Source organism: Natrix helvetica (genome assembly GCF_964273705.1).
Source record: "Natrix helvetica genome assembly, chromosome: 1".
NCBI lineage: Eukaryota > Metazoa > Chordata > Lepidosauria > Squamata > Natricidae > Natrix > Natrix helvetica.
Window position 1 is genome coordinate 365,987,887 of NC_138548.1, and position 14,647 is coordinate 366,002,533.

General features: G+C 47.1%; 2 protein-coding genes across 2 annotated transcripts in view; both read left to right on the forward strand.

Moving 5' to 3' along the window:
- The window catches only part of LOC309384782 (uncharacterized protein), a 139,326-nt gene that overhangs the window by 117,935 nt on the left and 6,744 nt on the right, over positions 1-14,647 (forward strand). The window contains exons 1-3 of the mRNA XM_081938559.1: positions 8,166-8,740; positions 8,987-9,101; positions 14,514-14,581. Coding sequence (XP_081794685.1) covers positions 8,252-8,740; positions 8,987-9,101; positions 14,514-14,581 — 672 coding nt within the window. The 5' untranslated portion in view covers positions 8,166-8,251. Of the gene's footprint in view, positions 8,741-8,986; positions 9,102-14,513; positions 14,582-14,647 lie in introns of the transcript that reaches the window.
- LOC309384833 (zinc finger protein with KRAB and SCAN domains 3-like) overlaps positions 7,637-14,647 on the forward strand; it is a 57,983-nt gene continuing 50,972 nt past the window's right edge. The window contains exon 1 of the mRNA XM_081938647.1: positions 7,637-7,704. The gene's annotated coding sequence lies outside the window, so the exon portion shown is untranslated. The remainder of the gene's footprint in view (positions 7,705-14,647) is intronic.

Below are 14,647 nucleotides of genomic sequence, written 5' to 3' on the forward strand. Positions count from 1 at the left end.
CGCGCACCCCCTCTCGCTTCTCGGCTCCTGGGGCAAAGCCGGAGACCCCCCCGCGGCCGCCGCCGATCCAGGGGACTCCCAGCAAGCCGCCCCTAAGGCAGGGCGCCCCTTCAAGGCACCCTGTGCCCCCCCCAAGCCGAGGGGAGCCCACCAAGAGAGCACAGGGCGGACGAACACGTCCGTCGCTCTCAGTGACCGGAAGCACTCTCAAAGAGGTAATCTTATTCGCCATAAGATGATCCACACAGGGGAGAAGCCGTATAAATGCATGGAATGTGGGAAAACCTTTGTTCATAAGAGTCACCTAAGAATACACAAAATAATCCACACAGGAGAAGAAGCTATTTAAATGCATGGAGTGTGGAAAGACCTTTGCTCGAAGAGGTAATCTTATTTCCCATAAGATGATCCACACAGGGGAGAAGCCGTATAAATGCATGCAGTGTGGGAAGACCTTTGCTCGAATTAGTTCTCTTATTTCCCATAAGAGGATCCACACAGAGGAGAAGCCGTATAAATGCATGAAGTGTGGGAAAACCTTTGCTCAAAGAGGTAATTTTATTTCCCCTAAGATGATCCATGCAGGGGAGAAGGCATTTAAATGCATGGAGTGTGGAAAGACCTTTACTTATAGTAGTGCGCTTACTATCCACAAAAGGCGCCACACAGGGGATAAACCATTTAAATGCATGGAGTGTGGAAAGAGCTTTGCTCAAAAAGGTCATCTTATTTTACATAAGATGATCCACACAGGGGAGAAGCCATATAAATGCATGGAGTGTGGAAAGAATTTTGCTAGAAGATATTATCTTAATTGCCACAAGATGAGCCACACAGGGGAGAAACCATATAAATGCATGGAGTGTGGAAAGACATTTGCTCGGAAGTATGGTCTTACTTGCCGTAAAAAAAGCCACACAGAATAGAAATCATATAAATGCAGGAAATGTAGAAAGAGGTTTGTTTATAATTGTAATCTTACTTCTCATAAAAGGATCCACACTCAGGAGAAACTACATAGCAGTGAAGGTTAACCTTTTTGCCATGGTGTGCCAAAAGAGTGGGGATTGCGCATACTCACACCCATAACTCTATGTGCCCTCTCCCCATTCATGCACGCGCAACCCCCGCCCTCCTTCTACTTTTGGCACACAATGGCACGGACGTGTTTTTCTCCCTCTCCAGGCTCCAGAGGCTTTCTAGGAGCCTGAGGAGATTGCTCCCCAGCAATCTGGGTCATCATTTTACCCACCTCAGAAGGATGAAAGTTGAATCAACCATGACCCTGTCAGAATCAAACTCCTGGCTGTGGGCAGTTAGCCTGTAGTACTGCATTCTAACTACTCACCCACCACGTCTCTATAGATTTTTATCTGTATTCATGTTGTGCCTTTCGGATCCAAATGATACCAGACTGAATCCAACAAAATTAAATTTAATGTGGAGAATAGTAAGATTTCACACCTCGTTCAGGAAAAACATTACCTAAAACCTGTCTCAAAATTAGTAACTGAATGGGTCCTTGGAGTCTGAATGGATGACCACTTAAACATGAATCACCTGTGTGTGGCAGCAGACTAAAAAGCGAATAAAATCCTTCATTGTATAAACAGAAGAATAGAATAGCAGTGTTCCAGTATTTGAGAGGCTGCCAGAGAGAGGAGATGGTCAAGCTATTTTCCAAGGCACCTGAAGGCCAGCCAAGGAATAATGGATGGAAACTGATCAAGGAGAGATGCAACCTAGAAATAAGAAATTATCTAACAGAACAATCAACCAAAGTAGTAGGTTTTAAAAGAAAGATGAGTATCAGTGGAGAATAAGGTTATCATTTGCCCTGAATGTGATGTGTGGCTGCCAATATTTAAGTGATGGGGATTCCCCAATCATTTCAAGAAACTCCCTTTGATGAGTATATCCATTAGAGCAGAGTTGCAGTAAGAAATGCGTTACTCCTAAATCCCTTTTGTTTCGGCTTTTCTTTCTTTGCTTACTATTGTCACAGTCCGCCTTTCCATCCTGCTCCACATTATGTGATGCAAGTAATAACAGAGAGAAAGAAAACCATAAGGGGAACGGAGTTATAGTGATGCTGAATTAGAAAATCCAACTCAGGCTCTTTGTCCTAATTTTGTGGCGATCTTTCCTTGCCTTCCCTCGTGTTGCCCATCTCTGGACTTTGCACAATCTTATCAATACCTCTTTTAAAGTTAGGTCTTTAGAACTGGACACAGTATTCCAAATGGTGTCTCACTAAAATCAAATATGTTTGCATACATTATTATCATTGTACCTTATTTGTTTGACTATCACTATTATTCCTTCATTTTAAACGAGATATACTAGATATTGGGTTCATTTATATTGTAACAATTCATTACATCATCTTAAATCTATCCAATAATAATATATCTTTATGTTATAGTCTGTATCATTCTATTATTCTTGTTTTGATAACATTCTTAATGTCTTTCATTTTCATGTTTTTTTTAATCTAACCACTGATAAAGTAAATCCCATATCTTATAAAATTGTTTATCTTCTTGTTCTCTAATTTCAAATGTCAATTTACTCATTTCAGCACATTCCATTATCTTGTGAATAACTTCCTCCTGCATTGGTATTTTCTCATTTTTCCAATTTTTAGCAAATGCAATTCTAGGTAACGTTAACACATTAACAATCAAATATTTCAATTCTCTATATTGTATGTTTCCAGTACAGTTCCTAATAAGAAGATCTCTGGTTTAAAGTCTATATGTTTTTGTATCATTTTTTCCAACCAAGTGTGAATCTTAGTCCAATATCTTTTAGCTTCTATACAAGTCCACCACATATGGTAATATGAACCCGGTACCTGATGACATTTCCCACACTATTCGGATGTATTCTTGAACATTCTTGCTATTCTCGTCGGGGGGTAAGTGACACCTGTAAAACATCTTATACAAATTTTCTTTAGATGCTGTTGACATTATCATTTTATAATTTTGAGACCACAATTTCTTCCAATTCTCTAATTCAATCAAGTCCAAAGTTTTTCCCCCAAGCAATCATAGATTCTTTAACTTCTTCTTGTAATCTCTAATAAGTATCTATACAGTTTTTAATCCCCTTTTCGTCAGTACCTATCTTCCCTTCCGGGGAGAGGGGGCGGTCTAGAAATCTAATTAATAAAATGTTATCTAACTCCATCATTTTATCATGGAAACCTTCCATTTTAAGATCTTTATCATATCTATAACATAGGAACGTGGTCTCCCTCGGTAAGAGTTTTCTAGTCCCCAATCAGAGAGTTCAAGAAGACAGATTATAGTTAGTTTTATAATTAAAAAATCACTAATCAGATATCGTCTCCTGGAAAGGGAAAGGAAAGTATCTGGCCTTCTGGTACTCCAAGGAAGGAAAGAGTCAATGCCTCTTTGCTTAGATGTTTTCTGTGCCATTTCTTATCTGTATTCTTCCATTTCTCTTTGAACTTATCTGTGGCGTCTGAGAAGAATGGGGGGTGTGCTTTTATGTGTCCTCACATTAAGCATTATGTAATGTAAGTAATAACTGAGAAAGAAAACCATAAGAACGGGATTATAGTGATGTACAATGGCAATACAATACAATACAATAGTAGAGTTGGAAGGGACCTTGGAGGTCTTCTAGTCCAACCCCCTGCCTAGGCAGGAAACCCTATACCGTTCCAGACAAATGGCTATCCAACATCTTCTTAAAGACTTCCAGAGTTGGGGCATTCACAACTTCTGGAGGCAATTTCTGTTCCACTGATTAATTGTTCTAACTATCAGGAAGTTTCTCCTCAGTTCTAAGTTGCTTCTCTCCTTGATTAGTTTCCACCCATTGCTTCTTGTTCTGCCCTCAGGTGCCTTGGAGAATAGTTTGACTCCCTCTTCTTTGTGGCAACCCCTGAGATATTGGAACACTGCTATCATGTCTCCCCTAGTCCTTCTTTCTCTTAAGCTAGACATACCCAGTTCCTGCAACCGTTCTTCATATGTTTTAGTCTCCAGTCCCCTAATCCTCTTCGTTGCTCTTCTCTGCACTCTTTCTAGAGTCTCCACATCTTTTTTACATCATGGCGACCAGAACTGAATGCAGTATTCCAAGTGTGGCCTTACCAAGGCAATAAATGATGGATCTGACTTTCTTCCCCCCTCCCAAATTAAGCGCACTCTAGGGTATCAGAATGAAAAGCATTCCAGTGTGCTAACATTGCAAAGGATCAGTCAAGAAGGAAGATCTTTGGAAGGCAATGGGACCAAAATAAGATGACATTAAAAACTACTTCAAAAATTGTTTCAGTCCTCCCTGATGAAACACAGAAATGCAAATGGGATCTTTCTCTGGAATATCAAGATGCCAAAAATAATCCAATCTGCCAATAAAGTCGAAATTGTGTAGCTCACAGTTGAAATGAGGGTTCCTTGGTGCTCTCCAACTTGATTGTTTGGTTGTAGACAATTTCATGACCGAAACGTGGGAACATAATCAGTGCACCAACCAAGCTCAGAGGGCACCAAGGACGCCTCAATCCAACTCTTTTCTACTTGTCGATTAACATCTGGGTCAACCAGTATGAATGGAGAAGCAGGGAACCTTTTTCATTCAAAGACCTCTTATGATGTGATGGAATAATGACAGATGTCAACGTAGAGGCTGTTGGAAAAGCTGCCAGGTGAACAATTTGTTTTTCATAGGGCAGAATGAACAGAAGCTGAAACAAATGCATGGGCTAAAGATAGTTTTCAAGCATAAGGCCATATCTTTGTTTTTTTTGCCATAACATTAAGGTAACTCAAAATTAAGTAACTATCAGTCATGTAGTTACTTGCTAAACACGCATACAATTATCTGCATTGCATGATTAAAAATTGCTAACCCACTAAAGTGTTTGGATGGCCTTGGGATCATATTTCAGCTGCTGCTGATTTGATTCGTTTAGTTTATTGTCATTGCACATGGTACAATGAAATTAAATGCTGACTTCAGGACACATTAAATTATAAAAATAAAAACAGAAACATGCATCCTTTACGTTCTATATAATTGAAATTGAAAACCCGATATTGCACTATACCAGCGATGGCGAACCTTTTTTGGCTCGCGTGCCACAAGTGGGGGGAGCGCAGGGGGGTCGTGTGCAGGCGTGCCACACCCATAATGCAATGCGTGACCCCCAGTGTGCATGCGCGCACAACGTGCTCCCTCCCCATTTTACATGCTTTTTTTGCCCTCCCCAGGCTCCAGAGGCTTTATAGGAGCCTGAGGAGGGCGAAAAGAGCCTCCCCCCCCTGGAGGCCCTCCGGAGGCTTCAGGGACCGACCAAACCGGAGGGTCGTTTTAAGCGTTCCGAAGGCTTCAGGGACCTTCCGGAGGCTTCCCTGACGCCTTCAGAGCGCTCAAAACGACCCTCTGAGCAAACCGGAAGTCACTTCCGGTTTGCTCAGAGGGTCATTTTAAGCATTCCAAAGGCTTCAGGGAAGCCCCCGGACGGTCCCTGAAGCCTCCGGAGGGCCTTCAGGGGGCAGGGGAGGCTCTTTTTGCCTTCCCCAGGCTCCTATAAAGCCTCTGGAGCCTGGGGAGGGCGAAAAATGGCTTTAAAATAGGGTGAACTCAGCTGGCCAGCGCACACATGCGCGCTGGCCAGCTGACAGGGCAGTGCCTCGCGTGCCCTGACAAGTGGCTCGCATGCCATAGGTTCGCCATCACTGCACTATACCATAGAATTCACTATGGTTATTGCCCTGGCATAGAAGCTGTTTTCAGCCTGCTTGTCCCTCATTATCTTGTACTATCTGCCAGATGGTAATGCTTAAAAAATAAGGTGCCCAGGATGAGATGGATCTTTGAGAATGTTTTGAACTTTCTTAAGTCAGCGGGAGCTATAAAGCTCTTCCAAAGAGGGGAGATGGCAACCAATGATCCTCTGGGCAATGATGCTGCCCCTCTGGAGTGCTGTCCTATCTGCCACTGTGCAATTGGCAAACCGTACACTGATGCAGTAAATTAGAATAATATCTATGGTGCAGCGGTAGAAGGTCAAAAGCAGTTTTTCATTCAGTTGTTGTTTTCTGAGAAGTCTTAGGTAGTATATTCTCTGCTGGGCCCTTTTGACCAGTGCTGCAATGTTAGTGCCCCAGGTTAGGTCTTCTTTTAAGATAACACCCAGAAAAACTGCCCACTTGCTCCACTCGGTCTCCATTGATAAACAAGGGCTGGATGTCTGATCTGTTCTTTCTACAGTATAATTAGTCCACTATAAGCGCTTTGGTCTTATTTGTGCTAAGGATCAATTTATTGTCTCCACACTACGAAAGCAACCCTTCAACCTCATCCCGATAAGCAGACTCGACACGCAACCCTGTGGTGTACCGGTGTTAAGAATAAGGGCTGAAGAGAGATGATTACCTAATCTGACCCTCTGAGAGCAGCTACACAGAAAATCCATAAACCAAAGGCAGATTGAATAAGAAAGCCAAAGATTCAAAAAATTAATTATGTGGAATTATTGTGTTAAATGCAGAGCTAAGATCTACAAAATTATTAAAGGTTCGTGTGTCAAACTGGAGAAAAAAAGAAATAGATACAGAAAGAAAAATCAGATGTAGGCTACATTTTTTAAAATGGATTTTCAACCACTTTTCCATCCGTTTACATTTTGTTTTGCTGACTGTAGCTAACCTCTGTGTGTCACTGTTGACTCCAAATCTAGTTAAATATTTTCATAGCAATGAACCCTTCAGCTTTTCTTGTTTTTCTTTTACATTTTCTTTTTCTCTTCATTTATAGTCTAATGATATATCCCTGCCTTAAATTCTCCAAGAGGCCTAAGCTTCCTAGTCACATTTCTTGAGGGGAATTTCCTACTCAACCCCTATGTGTTTTTCCTCATCATAGTTTAGCTTGATATTCCTTTTTCAGGATCTTCCTTTTCTTTCCTCAGAAGAGGCCGGTGGGGTTTCTGCCCTTTCTTCTCCCCCTTTGCTGAGAGGCTGAGTGGATAAGTTGATAAGGGCAGCTGTATGTATTTAATTAAAGAAATATAAATTAAATAAATTAAAGTCATATTCCTGATTGTGGCCTTCCTACTTGTGTCCCATCTGCCTACCATTCAGGCCGGAGTTCCCAACAACCACAAGACACAGGCTGGGTTTCTAACAGAAGCTCCTGGTCCTCCTCTTGTGAAGGCTGGGCGGTTTCTGACAGGATTTGGACCCCTTTGAGGCCTCCTCCAATCTCTGCCCAGCCTTCAGGGCGGCTGTTCTTGAGGGAAGCGAGTTCAAATCCTCCAGAGAGATTTTTCTCCATCTCCACAGACGGTTCCTGGATAGGAAGAGGAGAAAGATGGAGAAAGTGCCGCCTCTGGAGACGTCAAAGCCTTTTTCGGGCAGGGAGCCATTTAGAGAGGCTTTTCCTCCTATTCCCAAGCCCATCACCCCCATCCTCTCCTTTCCCCTCAGACGCGCTCCTCTTTCCCGCCCTTTCTATAATCCAAGCAATTTGCGGCAAATCCACCAGGGGGCGCCCACCGCCAAGAGAAGGGAACTCCAGGCGCTTCCCCATTGGTCCACTGGAGCGTGATCGTCACGGCTGGCTTTCCAGAGGAGGTTGCGAAGGAATTAGAAACGCTTGTCGCTCTAGGACCTTGCAGTCGCTCTCCTTAACCCCTGGGGTTCCGCAGGAGGCGGAGAGGCTGCGGAGAGTCGGGCGGGGGGGAGATCCAGACGTGCCCCGGGTGAGTTGGGGGCTCTTCCCGGGCAAAGGAAGGCGGAGGAGGGAGAGACCCGCGCCCGGCCCTTCTCCGGCTATAATCCCGGATCCCATGCTCCCCAGCCGCTCTCTCCTTGCCGTGGGAAGCGGGGATCCCAGGAAGGTCCCTTCCCTCCCCTTGTTCAGGGGAAGAGCCCGAGTGGGGGGAGGAGAGGGTCGACAGGAAAGGAGAGAAGCCGGGCGAGGAGGAGGCAGGATTCGCACCAGGCTCCCCGAGGGCCCGATCCAGTCTTTGGAAGGTGAGAGAAACGGGGCGGCCTCTCCAGCTGCCTCCTTCCCGGCCCTGCGCTGGGATGACCCGCGTGGGGCAGGTTGGGTGAAGGTTCTTCAGTGGCTGAATTCCACTTTCCAATTCTTGGCTTTTCTTTTTCTATCCATCTCAGATACAAGGCAAGCCTAACTTTTCTCTTGGGGGGAAAAGAGCGGAATAACTTGCAGGGATCCGTCCTGGGGCCCCAGAAATGGTCCCATGAAGGAAAAGGCATCTGAAGACCCACAAGAATCCTTGGACCCATCTGGAGTCGCTCTGCGGGACATAGAAAAGATGGAGACACAACCTTTTGACAAGGAGGAAAGCGGAAAAGGCCCTTCAGCTGTTCAGCCTGGGAAGAGGGGGAAGCTGTGGACAAGGACTGGGCAGAAGATCCTGGAGGAGGAAACCATCCGCCCTTCAGAAGTTCAGTCCTGGGGTTTCATCCAATACCAGGAGGCTGAAAGTCCTCGAGAATTTTGCAGCCTACTCCATGACTATAGTAGGCAATGGCTGAGATCAGAAAAGCACACCAAAGCCCAGTTGCTGGACCTGGTTGTTCTGGAACAGTTCCTGACTCTTCTGCCCCCAGAGATGGAGAGCTGGGTGCGGGAGTGTGGAGCAGAGACCACCTCCCAGGCAGTGGCCCTGGTGGAAGGCTTCTTCATGAGCCAGGCAGAGGAGCAGAAGGAGCAGGTCGAGTTGCAGGTGAGAGCTCAAAAGAAAATAGAGAATGTGTTTGAATATTTCACGCCTCCTTCCCAAACTTCTCTGACATCCATAATATGTGGCGATGTCCAATCAATTCTTGTAGGACATTGTTCCATTGTTTTCTCACTCAACCACATTGATGGATATTGGGGGCTTTGAGGTTGTGTTCCGAATATAGGAATCCACTTTACGTCATGTGATGTACATTAATTCTGCTTCTTCTTTCCTTCCTCCTATTGGAAGTCCTGCACCGTGGAGGTCAGAGATCCTGAGGGAAAGAAGAATCCATCAAATCCCTCTCAGGAGTTATTTTCCAGGAGGATCTCTTGGGAAGATCAAAGGCAGGACGCTTCAGGAGGTAATGGAAGATTCTCTGATTACCCATCTGTCTTACCTTCACTCTCTCTTCTCTTGTATTCAGTACCTCCTCTATTTATATTTCTCCATGCTAACTGCATCTGCAGATGGTCACCCAGCGACCCTCTTTAGGTGAGCCTCCTCCTCCTCCTGGGGAAGGAGGAGATTGAGGTCCACCTGAAGGGGGTGCTGAGGAATTTGTGGATTTTCTGGAAGACAAAATCGCTCGACTTCATTTCCAGGTATATGCCGGTGTGGTTGCTGCTCCGGTGGAAGCCCTTGAGGCAGCTTCTTGCTCTGTTATCTGGGAACGGTTTGACTCTGTTGCTCTTGAGGAAGTGGACAGGATGCGTGCAAGCACCTGTGTCCCTCCTGGCTTGTGAAAGCGTCCCGGGAGGTGACAGATGGGTGGACTCAGGAGATGATTAATGTTTCCCTACAGGAGGGGGTAGTGTCGCGGATTCCACCCTGTTGGATAATTTCCAACCTGTCTCCAAGCTCCCCTTTTGGGGGAAGGTTGTTGAGAAAGCGGTTGCACACAGCTCCAGAGGTTTCTGGATTAAATGGATATCTAGACCCCTACCAGTCAGGATTCAGGCCTGGATTTGGGGTAGAAATGGCATTGGTCGTGCTTTTGGATGATCTCCCGCGAGAGCGGGTTGGAGGTACTGCATCCATCCTTGCTCTACTTGACCTCTTGGCAGCTTTCGATACTATCAACCATGGTATTCTCTTGAGACGGCTTTGCTGGATGGGAGTGGGAGGCCTTGTGCTATCCTGGCTCACTTCCTTCCTCTCCGGCTACTCTCAGACAGTGTTGATAGGAGTGGAGAGATCCAGCCTTCTCAGTAGTCAGTACAGTCACTGCTCCTGCTGTCAGCCTCTGCTTCACTTACTTGCTTTCGACTGCCATGGCAACGGGGGAATGATATTTGGGATGGGAATAAATGGTACAGGAGTGCTAGTCAAAAAGGGAGTTTTATTCTCACCACCTTCTGCGCATGCTGATGGCCGATGTTAGGACCTGTTCAAGGCCAACCGTCCTGCATACCAACCTGATGATGCTTCTTGGAGATGCAACCCACATGACACCTAAGGGAGTTGCAGATTGGGCAATGGGGTGGGGGTTGTTGGAGGGAGGGGGCTGGGCAAATGTTTGATATGTATGATTTCGCGCTTTTCTGACTCAGATCTTGCTTTACTTCGCTGCTATCTATTCATCACCAGTAAAAGTACTTTTAATTCCACAAGCAATGGAGTTGAGAGGTTTCTTTCTTGGTTACTGAGGGAGGCATGCCTGACACCTGCTCCTGTTCAAGATTTATATGAAGCTGGTGGGTGAGATCATCTACCAGCATGGATTGAGATATCACCAATATGCTGATGATATTCAGTTGTATGTCTCGGCCCGTGTTAGGTTAAGCTAACCTTATTGCGTCCGCAGATAACCGCCCTGCCGCCCTGTTTCGGGTGACTCGCTCCCTCTTGTTTGAGAGGCCGCGGGAAGCCCCTTTACAGGGCAGAGCAGAGGAGTTTGGGAAATATCTACAGGACAAAGTCGCTCAAATCCGGATGGGATGGGCCCCTTTCAGTGGTTCAGTAGAGACGCCCGTGGCGAGTCTTGAGGGACCGCTTTGGGAGGAGTTTGACTCGGTTGCCATCGAGGATTTGGACAGGTTGCGTGGATGTTTGCGACCCACCACATGTTTATTGGACCCGTGTCCCTCCTGGCTTGTACTGGCATCCTGGGAGGTTACGCGCGACTGGCTCCTGGGCCTAGTGAACGCCTCGTTGGGTGAGGGGTCTCTACCGGCCACCTTGAAAGAGGCGGTGGTGAGGCCCCTGCTCAAGAAGCCTTCCCTGGACCCAACGGACCTAGTCAATTATCGTCCAGTCTCCAACCTTCCTTTCTTAGCGAAGGTTGTAGAGAGTGTGGTGGTACAGCAGTTCCCACGTCACCTGGAGGAAAATGATTATCTAGACCCGCGCCAGTCCGGCTTCCGACCCGGGCACAGCACGGAGACGGCCTTGGTCGCATTGGTTGATGATCTCTGGAGGGCCAGAGATAGGGGTTGTTCCTCTATCCTGGTCCTATTAGATCTCTCGGCGGCGTTCAATACCATCGACCATGGTATCCTGTTGCACCGGCTAGAGGGGTTGGGAGTCAGGGGCACCGTTTTACGGTGGTTTGGCTCCTACCTCTCTGACCGGACGCAACGTGTGTTGGCAGGGGAGCAGAGATCGACCCGGAGGCCACTCACATGTGGAGTGCCACAGGGATCGGTGCTCTCGCCTCTCCTGTTCAACACATACATGAAACCGCTGGGCGAGATCATCCGTGGTTTTGGGGTGGGATATCATCTGTATGCTGATGATACTCAGCTATACATTTCCACCCCGAACCACCCCAATGAGGCCGTCGAAATGATGTCCCGGTGTTTGGAGGCCGTACGGGTCTGGATGGATGGCAACCGACTAAAACTCAACCCTTCCAAGACGGAGTGGCTGTGGCTTCCGGCCTCCCGGTTCAACCAGGTGCTTCCATCTCTGGCCATCGGGGGCGTGCAACTAGCCCCCATGGAACAGGTGCGCAATTTGGGCGTCCTCCTAGATGCCCGGCTGTCCATGGATGACCATGTAACAGCCGTGGCAAGGGGGGCGTTCCATCAGGTCCGCCTGATGCGCCAATTGCGCCCCTTATTGGACCGGGATGCCCTACGCACAGTCACCCATGCGCTAGTGACGTCTCGCCTGGACTACTGCAATGCTCTCTACATGGGGCTTCCCTTGAGATGCACTCGGAGACTACAGTTGGTCCAGAATGCGGCCGCGCGGGTGATTATGGGGAGGACTAGATACTCCCCTGTAACACCTCTCCTGCGCGAGCTGCACTGGCTTCCTGTGGTCTACCGAGTGCGTTTCAAGGTTTTGATTATGATCTTTAAAGCGCTTCATGGCACAGGGCCTAGTTACATGCAGGATCGCATCCTGCCCCACACATCCCTACGACCAATTCGCTCACACAGAGAGGGACTTCTCCGGGTGCCGTCCGCCAAACAGTGTCGGGGGGCGACACCCAGGAGCAGAGCCTTCTCTGTGATGGGCCCAGCCCTGTGGAATGACCTCCCCCGTGACATCAGGATTACTTCCGATCTCCGCTCCTTCCGTGTACAGCTGAAGACCCACCTCTTTCAATTATCTGGCCTGGCTCAACCGTAATTTTTCTCACTCCTCCTGACTGTCTTTTTAAATTTTAAATTTTAATTGTACATTGGGTTTTTTACAATTGGGGTATTTTAATGGTGATTTTTAACTGTCTAAATGTTGTAATTTGTTACCTCCTCCATGCATGTGTGTCTTTGTATATATGTATGTTTGTGTGTTTGTACACATGTTTTATGTTTTATATGCCCATTGTACGCCGCCCCGAGTCCTGCCTGGAAAGGGAGCGGCTAATAAATTCAAATTTATTATTATTATTATTATAAGCGATGCTGTGTCCTCCCTCTTGCAGTGCCTGGAGGCTGTGAGGGGCTGGATGAGGAGCAACAAGTTGAAACTAAACTCTGGCAGGACCGAGTGGCACTGGGTTTGGGGTTTGTTGCCCAAGGGAGAACTGCCACCTCTAGTCTTGGATGGGGTGGCACTACCATAAATAGACCATGTGCGTAATCGGGGGGTTCTCCTGGAATCATGACTCCTGCTCAAAGAGCAGGTGGCGGTTGTGGCTAAGAGGGCCTTTGTGCAACTCCGGATTATCTACCAGTTACGCTCCTTCCTGGACCAACAATCCCTACTTACAGTCACCCATGCCCTAGTCACTTCCTGTCTTGACTTTTACAACAAATTCTACATGGGGCTGCTCTTGAAGAGCATCCATTTGGTGCAAAATGCAGCAGCTCACATGGTTTTATGCAGACCCTGGTGTGCACATGTATCACCTCTCCTGCAGGAGCTGCATTGGCTGCCAATTTGCTTCCGGATGCAATTCAAGGTTCAGGTTGTCATCTTTAAATTCCTTCGTGGCTTGGGACCAGGTTATCTGAGGAACCGACTTTCTGGTTATATCTGTCCAACCCATTAGAGTGTGGACACAGGCAATATTGCAGGTCCCATCCCCAAGGGCTGCAACCTTAAACACTCAAAGAGCCATTTGGATCCTTTTCAAAAAACAAAACGGGAGCCACAAAACCTGGGTGGGCGTGGCTAAGTCGATGTCACTCACTCCCAACCAGTCACATGAACCTCCCACCCACGCCTACCCACCCACAAAACCCTTCTCTCTTGCTCTATGTCCTTCTGCCCCCTATATCTCTCTGCCCCTCTCCCATTCTCTCTATCTCTGTCTCTCTCTCCCACGTTTCTCTGTATCTCTCTTCCCTTCTCTGTAACTCTCTCTCCCTCTCTCCCCCTCTCTTCCCCTCTGTTCTCCCTCTTTCTGTATCTCTATCCATCTCTGTCCTTCTCCCTATGTTCCCCACTCTCCCACCTCTTTCTGTATCTCTTGTTATGTCTCTCTCTCTCTCTCCCCCTCTCTCTATCTTACCTTCTCTCTCCCCTTCTCTCTTTGTATCACTCTATGTGTGGCTTTCTCCGATCCTGACCCCCGGGGTGGCCGTGTGAGGTTCAGCGGTGCCAGTCCCCTTTTCCTGCTGTCCCGAGCTTCTTAATGCTGCAGCTGGGCATTGCGGACCCGTACCCTTTTCCATAGTCCCATCCTCCCGGATCCAATTCCAACCCCGCCAGCCATCGTATTAGTGAGGACAGCATCGGTTGCGGCCGAACTGGGCCAGTGATGCAGAGAGCAGGTTGCATGTCTCCCCAAGTGACCGAGGCATGCCCATCACCAAAAAGAGCCGGAAGAAGCTACAGCAAGAATAAGGTGCAGGAGAATCAGGCCTGGCCACTTCTCCATTCCCCGCCAATGCCATTACCTTCTCAAGCCAGGCGAGGGGCGGGGCCAGTGAGTGATGGACGAGGAACCTATAGCAGAGGGTCCAAACAGTCCTCTCCGGAGCCGCGAGTTGCCGACACCTGCCTGGAGAAGATACACCTGGTTGGACTTATAAGAAGGGCTTCTCCATGGCTGCTCCCTCTCTCTGGAATATCATCCCCCCCAGAGATTAGAATGGCCCCCGCTCTAGCACTCTTTCGGAAGGCATTGAAGACCTGATTCTGCCAGAGGACCTGGGGAATCCTGGATGGAGCCCATTAAATGTCTCCTGTGAGGTGCTGTCACCGGGGTGGGGATGATTTTATTATTTTAATGTATTATATAATATTCCCTTTACTAGTTTTATGTTTTAATATGGGTTTTAAGCCGCCTTGAGTCACCATGTGCGAATAGACATATAAATTGTTTAAAATAAATATTTTGTTAATTATTTATTTTGAAATTATTTATTCCTTGCAGAGAAACAAAGAATGAATTTGTTTGGTTTTTATAACAGCGATCAAGCAGCGGTTGAACCTCTAAATCAAGTAAGAAAGGGAAAAGTTATTAAATTTGTATTCTTACCTTCAGGAAGGGAAGTGGGTGTGCTGAGT